The sequence below is a fragment of the Podospora pseudoanserina genome, assembly GCF_035222485.1.
Source record: "Podospora pseudoanserina strain CBS 124.78 chromosome 7 map unlocalized CBS124.78p_7, whole genome shotgun sequence".
Classification (NCBI taxonomy): domain Eukaryota; kingdom Fungi; phylum Ascomycota; class Sordariomycetes; order Sordariales; family Podosporaceae; genus Podospora; species Podospora pseudoanserina.
Window position 1 is genome coordinate 185,720 of NW_026946671.1, and position 14,349 is coordinate 200,068.

The following is a 14,349-nucleotide window of genomic DNA, read 5'->3' on the forward strand; positions in this document are numbered from 1 at the left end:
CCTATCTTTGCTTCTCGCACTGCTCGAGATTTAGCAGGGCTGGTTAGAGATACACATGAGCTGATCAAGAACGAGGTAAGACTGGCTCGCATGAGCAAGAACCATCGCTGGCATTGTTGTCAGTGTCAACGGGTTCACCACAGCCAAAATTGACCTACAGACATCGTTGCTCCTTCCTTGGTGCAATCAATGGTTTGTGTAGTAGGTCAAACACGCCCCTTCCAACAGCTCCAGTTAGCCTATCCATATTGGCCCCTCGTGGTCCAGTGGTAAGGCTGCTGGAGCTGCTCTCAATTGAAGGATTGGGTCCAGCAGCCTTCTCGATTCGATTCCTATCCGGAGTAAAAGCCCTACGGGGTTCTTCGTAGCCGGTCACCCCTCTCAAGCTGGCAATGGGAGGGTTGGCTGGTGAGCTCCTTTGCCCTTTTCGACTGTCCCTTTCTTCTGTTTTTACTTGGCTGTGTAAGTGAGTAAGTCCACGAAGGTGGGAGCCTTGGGAATAGTTTCAATGAACCTGGTTGGTCGGTGAAGTCGCATTTAAAATGGTCTCTATTCTCGCGACTGCTATTTGATCAAGTCGTCAACACGACCACCATGTCATAACCTAAACTCATCTCTCATAACAAAAGCCACCCAAACCGCCGTTGTATCCTCACCTACACCACCACCGCTCACAAATAATACCCCAGCCCCAACCCCAACCTCTCACAATACTCCACCTCCCTAAACAGCCCATCCCTCGACACAGGCCAATCCAACCCCCTCAGCACCCCCCTTCTCCTCCCCTTACTCACAGCCTCCCACACCCCCGCCCTGTCCCTCTGCCCCAAACTACCCTTCCACCCTTCCCCCCTAGCCCTCAACCACCCCCTCTCCAAATTCGGATTTCCTTCCTTCACAAACTGCGCAAAACTGTCCAAGACAAATTGCTCAAACGCCCTATCCCCTCCATCACCATCTCTCTCTCTCATCCCCTGCCTCCTCAACGTCCCAAACACGTAGTACAACTCCCCCGAGTGACACCTCAGATAAGGTTTCCTTGTATCACCCAATGGTTTCCCTTCCGTCCGCGGCGGCTCGCACACGTCTAGCTTGGGCCATCCGGGCATTTGATATGTCCGGTCGAATTCGTAATAATATAAAGAGGAGAAGAGGTTGTTTTGGACGGCGGCAAAGGCAGTGGCTTGGTCTACGCAGCGGAATATTGCGTTTGTGGCCAGGCGGGTGGTCAGGTTGAACAGGTCGAGTGTTGCGTTGCCTGTGTTTGGGTGGGCTACGGGGGGCAGCTGGGAGGGGGAGAAGCCTTGGGAGAGGAGGTACTCAGTAGCATCGGTGGTGGTAGACGAGGGGAAACTGATAAACGGAGAGCCGTCGTCGTGGGTGATGCCCATTAATATATTTAACGGGCGGCGGCGTTTGGGAGAAGGAAGAGAAAGCGACAGTTCTGATGTGGTGAGGTATGTCCCGTCTACCACTAAATATCTCGCTGACGTGAGGGAGGTCAGTGTCGATGCTGGGACGGCGCGGAGGCAGTCGACCTGAGAGGGGGCGTTGGTGCAGTTTGTTGCGTTGAGGATGGTGTTGGCTACCACCGAGACTTGCTCGGGGATGGTGTAGTATTTCGAGTAGGTTGTTCCGTAGTTTAGACCGCCGAGGTTGCTGAGGAGGATGGCGCCCGAGAATTTGTCGAGGGCTTTGGGGGAGGCGATCAGGGCTCTGACCGAGGCGGCGCCAGCGGATTGGCCAAAGATGGTGATGCGGTCTGGATCGCCGCCGAGGGATTGGATGTTTTTCCGGACCCAGTCCAGGGCTGTGATTTGGTCGGCGAGGCCGTAGTTGCCGTTGGTTTTGCCGTCGTTCAGGGCTAGGAAGCCGAGGGTGTGAAGGCGGTAATTGATAGCTACGACGATGATGTCACCTCTGGAGGCCATGTTACCCCCGTCAAAGGTCGGGTCGTTGGCTGTACCGCCTGTGAAGGCACCACCGTGGATCCAAAAGGCGACAGGGCGGAGCTGCTTCTTGGGGGGAGCGGAGTTAGGATTGGGGAGGTGGGGTGTCCAGATGTTGAGGAATAAACAGTCTTCGGTACCGGTGTTGCCTCCCTGGGCACATTGGGAGCCATACTCCAAAGCAGAGGCAGCCTCTCCTGAGCCCTGGAACAGAGTCGGGTATGTGAATCTTTGCGGCTGCGGCGCATAGCGGACTCCGAGGAAGCGGAAAGAAAGACGGTCTCGAAAGCTATCTCGAGGTCAGCACATGTCGCCTCTCACGAAACGGAAAACATACCCTGTCAAAGTCTGGTTGTTGACATCTACCGAGACCTGCCATTTCGAGCTCGTATCCTGGAATGTCTCATTCGAGAAGGGTGCTTTGTTGGTACAAAGACCAGCGAGTTCATCACGGCTCTTAGCCGAGCTGATATCACTGTCAACGTCGATGGTTTTGCGGCCTGAGATCCAGAACCTAGACGATGAGCTCGCCCGCTTCTCATAGCGAAGATAGTCAAACAACGGTTGAAGCAAGCCTTTCTCGCCCTTCTTCCTGCCTTCCGACCATGGTTGCTCTCCTAGTCCAGAGCAGATCTTTTCAAATTCATTGTTAGCCACACGAGACTCGGTCACGATCACAGTCGAGTCCGCAAAGCGGCTTTCAGGTCCTGCTTGGGTGTTAGTCAAAGATGAACACAAACGCTCGGAGATAGGAAACCTACCCTGGAGATCATTGTTCGTCAAGATAGTCAACCCAGTATTCAACTTCTTGAGAGATTCACCCGCAGCCAACCCAGTCAGGGCAACAACTGCCCCCAGGAAACGCACCATACTGAAAGGGTCCCACCTGTGTAAAGAACGAAAATTTCGGCACAGGAAACGCATATCTGGGGAATCTCTGTGTTTAATATCGCCACTAGGCAAACACCTACTACGGTTCGGTGCATCAGTTAGACAAGGGACCTTCTGTCACAGTCACGGTCCCCCGCAGCCGGATCTCGCTACCCGAGAGTGTACGGTGTAGTAAGTCTCCGCGATTTGGTGTTTCCCTCCATCGGATCACAGGCTCACCGGGCCCAGTTTCCTTTATCCCCGCGGTGAAAAAAGTTCGCCTTAGTACACCACGAGAAATCTACTCCAGCCTCCCGGTTAGGTGGCGGGTATAGCGTAACGTTGAACGGGTGTAATTTAATAGGCTAAATAGAAGAGAAGGTACCCGCCCGTCAACCAAATGCAGGAACCGTCCAGTGGAGTTATGCAAATGCTTATTTTAAGGTTCGGTTGTGTATTTTGGAGAGTGTCCAGCCGGCTAGACCTGGATCTCACCTAGCTTCTTGACTACCTTTTCGTGGAGGACCATTGACAGGCGAGCCGCCACTGCGTCATTTGTTTCGTCGTCCTTTTCTGATAGACCGAGTTGTTCACCCCCGGCGATACATTTCTGGGTAGCTCTTTCGTAAAGCTCCCCCATGCAAGCGCCCAACTCCGCGATTTGGTCGGTGGCGAGCAGACTATCGCGGACCTTGAGGGCAAATGATGGCCTGCCGCGGGCGACGTTGAGGTTGATGCCGAGGACTTTGTCGACGGTTGCCCAGTGGGCAATCTCAACCAAGAGGACGCCGAGACTGTAGATATCAAAACTCTTTTTGAAACGCTCACGTTCGTCCGGGTTTGTTGATTGTGCGTTGGGGTGCCTGTAGAGGTTGTACTCAATGTCGTCACCTGGCCCGGGAATATCTGTCATTTCGTCCGCCCGGGCTGGCCTGGAGAAATCGAATCCTGACAGGTAAGGTTTGCCAAAGTCGACGTCTCCGCTGGTGGTTTTGAAGAAAATGATATTGTGGCTTCGAAGCCCCTTGTGCAGCCAGTTGACAGCATGGAGATAAAGCAGGCATTTACTGATGGCATGAGCCAGCTTGACCCGCTTTGTGACAGGCGGCTTTCGTGTTGTCTCGAGGAGCTCATGGAGCGACACCGGAGGTGAAGATTGGTTAAGGCCATTGTCTATTGGTCTTTCAAAGACCAACCCCAGGCGCATATTCAAGATGTCCTCATCTTCGTCCTCTTGCCCGTTCGAGCTTCCTCTGTCAAAATAACCGAGGCAATGAGGTGTTCTAAAGTCCTCTGGTTTTGGTGTATGGTTCAACAGGGCCGCTAGCTTGGCTACTCTTTCGACAATCACGGCTTTCGGGGGTGATGAATCCCCCGGTCTTTGCGGGTCATATTCTTTCCATTCAACCCAGACCTTTTTCTTGACACCGTCTTTGACAAGGACAGCCTCACATCTCGGCTGATCAGACTCATCGGCTGCTGGGTCAAGCTCGATCATGGAACGATCGAGAAGGAGGCGTTTCTCGCCTGGTTTTCCGAGCTCTAGTTGGTTGGCCGTTGCCTCGTCCAATGGCCTTTTGTGGGCAGACTCGATCGACTCGTTAAAGGCTTTGAACTTGGCAAGCTGCGATATTAGTTCGAGCCCGTCGGCGTTTGCTTGTTTCTTCGCCACGGTGAGCTGTGCTGTAGGGAGGGCTGAGCTGGCTTCAAGCCTGATGTTGAGGGCCATGACAAGCCGAGACAAATCACTAATCTTGTGGTGCAGCTGCAGGACACCACGGTTGGTGTCTTGTACTGTATGGTGAATCTCGACTTGCATGCGTTGGTCGAGGATTCCAGTCATGTTATCATTCAATGTTGAGAACCTGGAGAGGAGAAGCTCAAAAGCGGCCTTGTCAAAGGCAACCCATTGCAACCTCTGGGAAGCTTCATGTGACGATTCCTTCAGGCTTCGCATGGCTTTCTTGATGAAGTCCCGCCGTCTCTTGGGCAGTGGAAAGTTGGCCTCGGCCGCATCTTTTTCAGGGTTCTCGAGGACCTGATCTTGGTCAGGAACAGCCCTCAGACATTTTCGTTTCTCTTGGTGTTCTCTGAACTCTTTGAACAAACACTCGACTTGGACCAGTAAGTCAAGCACTGTCTGGCGATGCAGAACGAAGGTGTTGGATTCGAGGACTTTATCCCTTCGTTTGGCGTCCAGGTCGAGCAAGCCAGATGCTTCACTCCAGGCAAATAGACGTTGCTGTTCCATGCGAAGCCTCAGATTGAGATACCTGGCATCGTCCGGGAAGTTCAAGGCGGTTATGACCAGTTGGATCCCCTGAATACATCCGCTGTAGACCTGGAGGCCAATAGAAGCCACGCCAATGGCGAGCCCTGCTAATGATACGGGATCCATGGTACCATGCCAGGTGCTAGGGAAAGGTATCAGCCACGCATATGTATAATGGGAGTGGTGTGCCATACTTAGCAGAAAGGTGCCGCTGTGGCTGGTGAGCCGAGAAGAGTTGGGCTTGAGAGATGCGACCGAGGTTCTCACCAACAGCTACTCTTGTCCGTCTATCCGTAAAATGTGTGCGATGTTCTAAATTCCATAGCTCCTTCCCCGCTACAAGGCGGTGTCCCCACAACGTAATCAGGCTCGATTGATGCAAGCACATTTGCCGGCGAGCCTGACTTTCCTCATCGGTCACTCGCCGATGCAGTGGAAAGTGGGAGACGTGTAACGGTGAATCCCACAGTGCTCCATCCTTGTGCATAATCTTTTTTTGGGGGCCATTTTCCAGAGGGCAAGTTTCTCTTCTTGAGAACTCACAGACCCTAACCCTTTAACCCTTCTACATGCCCTGCCAGTCAAGGGTTCTCGCAACAGTTTGAACTTCAAGATGCATTTCAACTGTCGAGACAACTCACCGGGGTATCGCTTACCCATCTGCGGAGTAACCGTGACCAGATTCCCGACAAATCCATCACTAGAACCCGGAAAGCAACGTGGCCAGCGTTGCAACGACATGCGGGTGATATCTGGGCTGGCAAGGGGGGGTTGTTTGTCCCTCTCGAGAGGTTTGCTCCAGCGCTCTCTCGCACTCGGGAGTGCTCCGAGAGGGCCCCGACGCTCCTCCGGACCCCACCCGGGCCGTGAGGATTTGCCAATTCGACCGTCTCATCTTGCTGACCGGATCGTGAGGCATGCCGTCGAGGGTGGGCTGGCCTGGGCGCTGTGACGACACTGAAAAGGCTGGCCCTAGCACATCCGAGATTGGATTGCTGTGTGGGGGAATTTAAACTCTTCAACGGTCGCCCGCTCTGGCCCCAGCAAATCCTCCAGGATGACCACCTTGAGAGGTCCCATCCCGCTCATCCCGGGCCGCCAGCGTAGCATTTCTCCTGTTTCGAGCACCAAGAGCTGAGCGCGCCACCAATCAGCATCAACAGCTACTCGGGTTTCAGCTGGGCCAGCGGTCCAGGGTCACTCAGTCCTCCTCATTATCGCAATCTGCATGTAGAGAGAGCCCAACAAAAGGCTCAGGACATCCATCTTCATAAGCCATGGCGGCTGGCTGGCTGTCCATGTCGATATCGGCCGGTACCTTTACCTTGAATCGAGATCCCCCGTGGAGCGGCCCGCCAGGTCCCGGTTGCTGTCTTTGTTATCCACAGACTGAGTGTCTGTGATTCTCGGATAGCATCCCGCCTCACTTTGTTCAGAGACACTTATTAAACAGCTGCCCAACCCGAGCACGCCATCACATCAAAAACGGCAACCAGCCCCGTCCCCATCCCATCATCTGCAGCTAGTCGAGGCCCCGCGTGGAGAGAGAGGGTCGAAAACCGGTCTGGCGAGGGGAAGCTTGGCTTCCTGATTAGTTCGACGCGGAGAGACGCCCAAAGGTCCGGTTTGCCCTAACAGAACCTGGAACCCTTCACGAATCTGCACAAGCAGCCCGTCGAGTCCCCATCGTCACAGGCCGAGTCCACTCACTCACTCAACAAAAGAAAAATTCTCAATTGGGCCATTGACCGCCTGTCCTCTCTCGTTATCTTTCCCCCGCCACCAAGCAGCTCTCGGACTCGCTTGATTTGTTGCAGGAGGAAAAAAGGGCGAGAGGAGAGGAAAGGCTGCCACGCTTCAATTATATTTTTACCACCAACTACTCCCCCGTCCGGCATTGCTAGCTACCAGGCCCGCTGCTAAGAGACATTCACCGCACCGTTAACCCGCTATACCCCTTCCGAGGGTCCGCTCCCCGACTCCCCGAAGCCTAGTCCCTGCTTTCCCAGACGCGGGCGGCATACAGCAAGCAGCGTTGCCCCCAGGCCCGCCTCCTTATTCCCATTACCGATTACCCTTAAGCTACTGTGAATGCCCGCCCACTCCTCCATTCGTCTCAACCCAACCCGACAAGTTGTGAGATTCTGCCCTGCCTCGGATTCTGACCCCTCTGGCTGTCTGTTTCTGCTCGCATCGCCCTGATCGCGCAGCAGCCTGTCTGACCTCACCCCCTTCCCCCCGCCGAATCGTCTGATCTGATTGCCGACCATGGAGACCTTCTCGCCGGAAGCCCCACACTCGTCAGCCGCTTCCACTAACGGCTCGCCTGCGGTGTCTAGCGACAGCCCGGGGACGGCGACCTCCTCCTCGTCGAATGCCTTTTCGGCGACCATTGATGGCCGCCCGTCGCAGCAGCACCCGGCGCCGCCTCCTTCGGTCCCCGCAGCATGTCTCGCCTGTGTAAGTGAATGTTACTTTTTGTCTTTTTTGTCGTGAAAGCCAAGGTACCCCCCGGACCAGTCCAGCACCACTCTGATGGTGGCCAGGTCACCGGTTAGCTTGGATCGTGGTGTCAACATCGCCGAGTTGTAACGTGAGCCCTTCAGAAAAGATGGTGTGCTAATACCCGTGATGCAATAGCGTGGCAAGCACCTCAAGTGCGATGGGAACACCCCTTGCTCCCGTTGCACAAGCTCCGCTACAGAGTGCATCTATGTTGCTTCTCGTCGTGGATACAAGGGCCCTCGGAGGAATGCTGCCCAGAATCCTAACAAACGCCATGCCTCGTCGTCGCCTCCGTACTCGGGGCCTACTGTCGAGAGCTGCCCGATGATGCTAGGGCACACCCCCGTGTCTATTCCTGCTCCCTCCCTCTCAGCCTTCAACCCGGCCATCGTCTTGCCGGAGCAGTCGCCGGTCTCGTACGCACCTACTCCTGCTCTTAACCACGCCGGTCTCTATCGAAACTCGTTTGCCTCACCCTTGGACCCCAACACCATGGCCCCTCCCAACACCATGGCCCTGACGACCTCGTCAGCGATCCCCCATGTTCAGCCACCAGTGACCACCCTGGCCGAGAGATGCTTCGATGCCTTCTATCACTACTTCCATGCCGCCCACCCCTTTGTGCTGCCCAAGGAGTACTTCCTTCGGCTGCTCAAGGAGGGCAACACCCCTGGCCTCAACGTGGTCATGGCTGCCATCAGATATATTGGCTCGCTCTTCTTGGATGCCGGTCCAGCCAAGGCCACCTATCTGGAAGAAGCCATCAGGCAGTGCTATCTGCCTACCACTACCAAGGATGGCTTCCTGATCCAAGCCTTGTTGCTAATCATCATTGGGCTGGATGGGAGCTGTCAACAAGAAAAGGCACGGGAGTTGTTGGCGGACTGTGAAAGATTTGCTATTGAGATTGATCTGAACAAGCGCCAGTTTGCATCACTGCACGGCCACGGTAATCCCGTCGTGGAGGAGAGCTGGCGGCGAACATGGTGGGATCTCTTTGTGTGTGACGGCATGATTGCTGGTGTCCATCGCATCACCAACTTTTTGCTCTTTGATATTCAAAACGATGTTGGGCTGCCGTGCGAGGAGCAGCAGTATCTCACAGGGGTAAGAACTTCTCGAGCGTATGTGGATGTGATGTGAGACTGATTTACCTTTATAGCGCATCCCCCCACCAGCATACATGGAAGACTTTGATGACCAGCTCTTCTCCGGTGAAGACCGAGAGTTTTCGTCTTTCACCTACCGTATTGCTGCCATCAGAAATCTCGGCAGGATGATGCGGATGCCTCAGATTATGTACCCGGGAGACGACACCATCTCCCGGATAGAAGCCCTGCTCACCAACTGGAGGCTCCACCTGCCCGAGGCCAAGAGGGATGATCTGAGCAAGAACTGCAAGCTGGATGAGATGATGTTTCAGGCGCATTTTATCACTCATGCGTATGCCAAACCCATGCCTTGAGAGCCATGTGAGAGATACTGACGTTTTCCACAGTTGCACCATCATGCTTCACCAGCCCCTTTCCCAGCTCGACTCCTCCCCCGTCCAAGCTGTCAACTCGTGCGCCCCTCACCGACCAGTCCCCTCGGGCGACAACTTCAACGCCCACACCCGGCACACCATCACGGCCGCCTGCGAGATCAGCAAGATGGTCACCCAAGCCGTGCCCATCATCCAGCACACGCACTTCTTTACCTGCGTCGTCACCCTCAGCTCCATCGTCCATTTGTCAAAGTGGGCGTTGTACTTTATCGAAGACGAGGAAGACCTCCGGCAGCAGATCAGACTGAACATTGGCGCCCTCAACAAGCTCAGCAAAGTGTGGAAAGCGGCAAACACGGCTTGGGGTCAGGTGAAGGGTGTGGCACAGGAGATTTACAGGGAGAAGAAGGCGCACCAGATCAGCCCGGCGTTCTGGGTTGGTTTCACGCAGGAGCAGATGATTAGCAGCATCCAGGCTGATGAGGGGATCATGAGCGAGTTTAATAGTATGTTGACGCAGGTGACGCAAGCGCCGTGATATTTTTTTTGGTTTCTGTTTCTTTGCATTTTGGAAAATTCGGGGGCAGGATTTAACTTTTGGAAAATCTTTTTTGGATTTTTGTTTCTAGGTACGACGATGACTACTACTACTACTACTACTGCAGCGAGATTTCATAGGGGGTTGATGAGATGATATCCTTTGTTCTGTTTCACAACTTTTTGGAGAAGAGGAATTATGGAGAGAAGTGGTTTATGACACCAAAAAGGGACAGGGAGGGTGGGGGGCGAGGGGAAAATGGAGTTTTTTTTTGGGGAAGTTGATTTTTTCTCTGGATAAGGGACATATTATTTGGGGGTGGATGGCTTGGGGGGATATTTTTTGACAGGACGACAAAGTCTATTTGTTTTTTTTTTTTTTTTTTTGTGTGTGTGTATCCGTCACGTTTTGTTCTTTTGGCTGGGCAAAATTGGGCACATATGAGCAAACAGGGCAGGCATGGAGGTTACTGGTGATTTAGTTAAGATTTCTTTTGTATTTGGATATGTACAAACTATGCTCATCTTTGGCTTATGTTGTGAGCAGTGGAACTCTATCTGGGGAGGGGGTGAGTTTAAAGTCCATGAGTATGACCCCTTCGCTAAAGATTTCCGGTTCGGTATACTCTGTGATGCATCACAAGATCGATCACTTTGACTTGATACCCACGGGGAAGAAGTACCAGATTCCCGAGGTCTGCGTCGCAGTGCTTGTCGTTCTTTATAGTGGACGGCGATCAAAGTGGGCACCTAGATTGATAGTAGTACCTGGGACTAAGGCACGCACTTTATATGCCGGCCTAATGTATGGAACATTGGAAAACGACCAACGACTTTTATTTTGCGTATATTGCCCGCTTATTACATGATTATGACCATGACGGAGAGATCCCCGAAGGTTCCAGCCTGGTATGTCCAATCATGGGGAAGGGAGTGGTTGGTACCTGCAGTTGGCGGAGAGTTAACTGCATAGGTACACAGGTAGGTTGTCAGCGAGGCGTGGCAAGTTCCGGGGATCTGGATGTCTTGGATTGAGGTAGTGAGGATTCCTGAGAGATCGAATCGGAGGGGAGGGGGAGGGGGAGGGATCGTGTCGGTGACCTCCTTTAGGGTCGTGAAGATATATATATATATACTTTGAACATCGAGAGCGTGTTCATGGGATCTTGGGATGTCATGCAGATCACCCCCTCGGGTATCTCGAGGCTATTAACGGTGATAAGCAGCGATCAGCTCACGCTAAAACTCTACTGTACACCACCACCCCAAATTCTCCCGCTGAAGACTCGTCGTGTCTCAGTTTACCACACCAAAAAGGACGCCGACCGGGCTCGGGTTGGATGAGTTCGTGGTTCAGCTTCCCGCATTCCGACCCGAGTGAAGTCGGCGACCACGTGGGGTCTTCCGTCCTGTCGAAAGAACAATGGTTGGCTGGCAATCACCCCTCACAACGGCGAACATATACACTCCCTACATATCAACGCCAACCACCCAACACCCAGCAACTACATAGCATGTAAGCCCCTTGCATCACCACGAGAACCTGTCATCGGCGATGTTGTCCCACCCAAAAACCCACACACAACATCACTGACTGGCACTTGTGTATGACTATAGTCCCGGTAAGCCCTGCGCATGTATGTGGGGTGTGGTCAGCGGGTTTGATGCAAGGGTGAGGCTCAAGATGTTGATTCCAACCATCGCCGTTTATTGTGCTTTGGTGATGGTGGTGCCCGCTCGTGCCAAGGCGCCTGTCAGTTGCTTATTCTTTGTGCACTCTCATCACTCATCCACGAGCTTACATACTCGGAGTTTGGTGTGCCTTGTCTACTCGGGGATTGACACTGGCGCGGTAGATCCGCGAACTACTTGCACCACTACACCGATAGCTCCCCGGCACTTGACGTGTTGGGAGTAGTGAAGCTGAATTTGGGTAGGAATGCTAGCCACTTTCCAAGACTGATTGCTGTTGGTTCAGCTAGACTGGGTTGGTTGGCGATTGAGCTACTGACGATAACTCCGGAGTTAGTAGTTGAAGATGCCCGAGTTTTGGGGAGGAGGATCGTGAACTGGAGGGGAGGACTGGACGGCGTTTGTCTTGGATGACGGTGATCGGGGTTCATTCGGAGGGGATGAGCGTTGAGAAACCTGGGCTGGGTATGAGTATCTAATGGCTGGGTGCAGGTAAAGGGAGAAGGCTGTGCAAGACTGCTGCTGACTGAGGAAACGAGAGTGCTCATAATCCCATCTGTCCGCCTCCCAACCCGCAGACATCATCCCGTGTTCACCTGCCTCATCTTTCATTCTCGCCATCCTCCCAACCATCATCACAGCATGAACGCCCCATCAAGCTCCTCCTCCTCCTCCCCAACAATGGACCCCGAATCCGGCCCCTCCCCCTCCCACCTGAAAAACACCACCCTCACCTCCCTCACCTGGTCCTCCCTATCCCACGCAATCTCCACGACCCCCATCCTCACCTCCTCAACGGGCCTCCTCCGCCCAGGCGAACTCCTAGCAGTAATGGGCCCCTCGGGCTCAGGCAAAACAACCCTCCTCAACCTCCTCTCCCGCCGCCTTTCCCCATCATCCCCCTCACCCATTCTCCTAAACGGAACCCCCCTCCCCCTCCCCCAATTCCAATCCCTGACCCGCTTCGTCGAACAGACTGACTCCCTCATCGGGGCCCTAACCCCACGCGAGACCCTCCACTTTGCCTCACGGCTCTCAAGCGCGGGGATTAGCAAAAAAGAGAGGCGGGAAAGGGTAGAGGGTCTACTCGGGAGTTTCGGCCTGGTCGAACAAGGCGATGTAGTGGTCGGGACTGTGACAAAAAAAGGGTTGAGCGGAGGGCAAAAGAGGCGGTTGGGGGTTGCAAAGGAGGTTATCACCGGGCCGAGGGTGGTCATACTTGATGAGCCGACCAGCGGGCTTGATGGGAGGGGGGGGTGGGAGGTTGTCAAGTTTTTGAGGGGGTTGGCGAGGGAGAATAATGTGGGTACCTAGGTACTCTTCTGGGAGTGGTATGGGAATGATGCTAATTGGGCTGCAGTTGATTATTGTTGCGAGTATACACCAGCCTTCGACCGCGACGTTTGACCTGTTCGACAAGCTGTTGCTCTTGTCAGAGGGCAAGACGCATTATTTTGGTTCGGTGGAGGGGGTGGGGGGGTATTATGAGAGTCAGCTTGGGATGGTCATGCCACGGCATGTTAATCCTGCTGAGTGGTTGCTTGAGCAGACTAATATTGATTATGCCGATGATAAAGAGGCTGCGAGGGCGAGGCTGGAGGAGATGCAGTCTGGCTGGGAGAGGTCGGATTTAAAGAAAAAATTGGATGAGGATGTTGCTGCTGTTGCTGCTGGGGCGGAGAAGGGGGGGGATGAGCTTGTGTTGGGGGATGATGAGGCGAGAGACAAAAGGCCGGGGATGGCGAGTGTGGTTGTGACGCTGGTGCACAGGAGCTTTATCAAGAGTTATCGGGATGTCGTTGCCTATGGGATTAGGTTGGCGATGTATACTGGTATGTGTCCTTCCTTTGGTTGATACAGGAGAAAACTAACAGAGAAAAGGTCTCGCCATAATGATGGGCACAGTCTGGCTCCGTCTGCCAGCCACACAAGACTCCATCATCCCCTTCACCAACTCCATCTTCTACGGCAGCGCCTTCCTCAGCTTCATGGCTGTGGCGTACTGTCCCGCCTACCTCGAAGATTACAACCAGTATGCTAAAGAGAAACGGAACGGGCTCTACGGCGCCACCGCCATGACGCTGTCAAACCTCCTCGTCGGGACACCATATCTCTTCCTCATCTCAGTCGTCTTCTCAGTAATCAGCTACTGGCTCTCCAACTTCCAGCCTACCGCCAAAGCCTTCTTCACCTGGGTCTTCTGGCTCTTCCTGGACTTGCTTGCCGCCGAAGGACTGGTAGTCTTTATGGCCTCTCTCTTCCCGTCCTTCGTCATCTCGTTGGCGCTGGTTGCGTTTGCCAATGGCTTGTGGATGAGCGTGGACGGGTTCATGGTGCCGCCGGGGACGTTGAATGTCTTTTGGAAATATGTTTTCCATTACTGGGACTATCAAAAGTATGTGTTTGAGAATATGATGATCAATGAGTTCAGCGAGAGAGTGTATACCTGCGCCGAGACAGCGGATGGGTGTCAATGTGAGTATCCAGTATTCTGCATCCTGACATGAGAGAGAATAGAAAGCTGACAGGAAATGCAGGCATGTGGCAGACTGATCTGGCTGATCAATGCCTGATCCGTGGAAAGGGAGTGTTGGATCAGTACGGATACAAGCCTGGGTATATGGGCAAGGATGTGGGCATCATGCTGGCCATCATTTTTGGATATCGGCTCGCGGGGTGGTTGGTGTTGAAGCTGAAGAAGTAGTAGAAACGGCGGTTGTGATGTCAGCGCGGCCGTGTAAGTGGAACGGGTCCTGCATCAGACTGCAGACGCTGGGTGGTTGACAGATGCAATCTATCTATGCTTAAGGCCAAGTACAGGCACTCATAGAATACAGAGTAGATACCCGCCAGACCATCGTCGAGCTTGAATCGAGTTGTGAAACAAAACGTACTCGGAGAAACGTAACTGCGTAACCGCCAGTACGTATCCGTAACGTGGGGAAAAACCCGACGGCCTGGTAACAGCGGGAGCTCTGACAGGGAATTGCGCACTGTGCCGCTAAATCGACAGGGCTGTAAACACGGCCCACCCGTCG

General features: G+C 53.7%; 5 protein-coding genes across 5 annotated transcripts; 3 read left to right on the plus strand and 2 right to left on the minus strand.

The window, feature by feature from the left end:
- Nucleotides 1-671: 671 nt before the first annotated feature.
- Nucleotides 672-2,873, minus strand: QC764_707500 (uncharacterized protein; the record flags this gene model as incomplete). The annotated part of the gene is made up of 3 exons (XM_062950368.1): nucleotides 672-2,238; nucleotides 2,287-2,656; nucleotides 2,711-2,873. The coding sequence occupies 3 exons, from the start codon at nucleotides 2,871-2,873 to the stop codon at nucleotides 672-674; spliced, it is 2,100 nt and encodes a 699-aa protein (XP_062796378.1).
- A 424-nt stretch (nucleotides 2,874-3,297) lies between these two features.
- Nucleotides 3,298-6,319, minus strand: QC764_707510 (uncharacterized protein; the record flags this gene model as incomplete). Its single annotated transcript, XM_062950369.1, has 2 exons — nucleotides 5,286-6,319; nucleotides 3,298-5,233 (listed from the first exon to the last, which is right to left on the minus strand). Exons 1-2 carry the CDS (start codon nucleotides 5,576-5,578, stop codon nucleotides 3,298-3,300), a joined length of 2,229 nt encoding a protein of 742 aa, XP_062796379.1. The 5' UTR covers nucleotides 5,579-6,319.
- Nucleotides 5,792-10,219, plus strand: QC764_707520 (uncharacterized protein). Its single transcript, XM_062950370.1, is given in 5 exon segments — nucleotides 5,792-7,551; nucleotides 7,732-8,703; nucleotides 8,759-9,039; nucleotides 9,095-9,996; nucleotides 10,012-10,219. 4 exon segments carry the CDS (start codon nucleotides 7,360-7,362, stop codon nucleotides 9,618-9,620), a joined length of 1,971 nt encoding a protein of 656 aa, XP_062796380.1. The 5' UTR covers nucleotides 5,792-7,359; the 3' UTR covers nucleotides 9,621-9,996; nucleotides 10,012-10,219.
- A 599-nt stretch (nucleotides 10,220-10,818) lies between these two features.
- QC764_0102420 (uncharacterized protein) lies at nucleotides 10,819-11,523 on the plus strand (the record flags this gene model as incomplete). Its single annotated transcript, XM_062941090.1, has 3 exons — nucleotides 10,819-11,135; nucleotides 11,276-11,372; nucleotides 11,509-11,523. Exons 1-3 carry the CDS (start codon nucleotides 10,960-10,962, stop codon nucleotides 11,521-11,523), a joined length of 288 nt encoding a protein of 95 aa, XP_062796381.1. The 5' UTR covers nucleotides 10,819-10,959.
- Nucleotides 11,524-11,953: 430 nt separating this feature from the next.
- On the plus strand, nucleotides 11,954-14,015 carry QC764_707530 (uncharacterized protein; the record flags this gene model as incomplete). The annotated part of the gene is made up of 4 exons (XM_062950371.1): nucleotides 11,954-12,613; nucleotides 12,672-13,143; nucleotides 13,193-13,786; nucleotides 13,849-14,015. The coding sequence occupies 4 exons, from the start codon at nucleotides 11,954-11,956 to the stop codon at nucleotides 14,013-14,015; spliced, it is 1,893 nt and encodes a 630-aa protein (XP_062796382.1).
- Between the last annotated feature and the right edge of the window lie 334 nt (nucleotides 14,016-14,349).

Excerpts from the sequence above, each read along its gene's own strand:
- QC764_707520 (XM_062950370.1), top strand. The coding sequence starts at position 7,360 with ATGGAGACCTTCTCGCCGGAAGCCCCACACTCGTCAGCCGCTTCCACT. Across the intron at positions 8,704-8,758 it reads AGCAGCAGTATCTCACAGGG|CGCATCCCCCCACCAGCATA; the intron begins GTAAGAACTTCT and ends TTACCTTTATAG. Across the intron at positions 9,040-9,094 it reads GCGCATTTTATCACTCATGC|TTGCACCATCATGCTTCACC; the intron begins GTATGCCAAACC and ends CGTTTTCCACAG.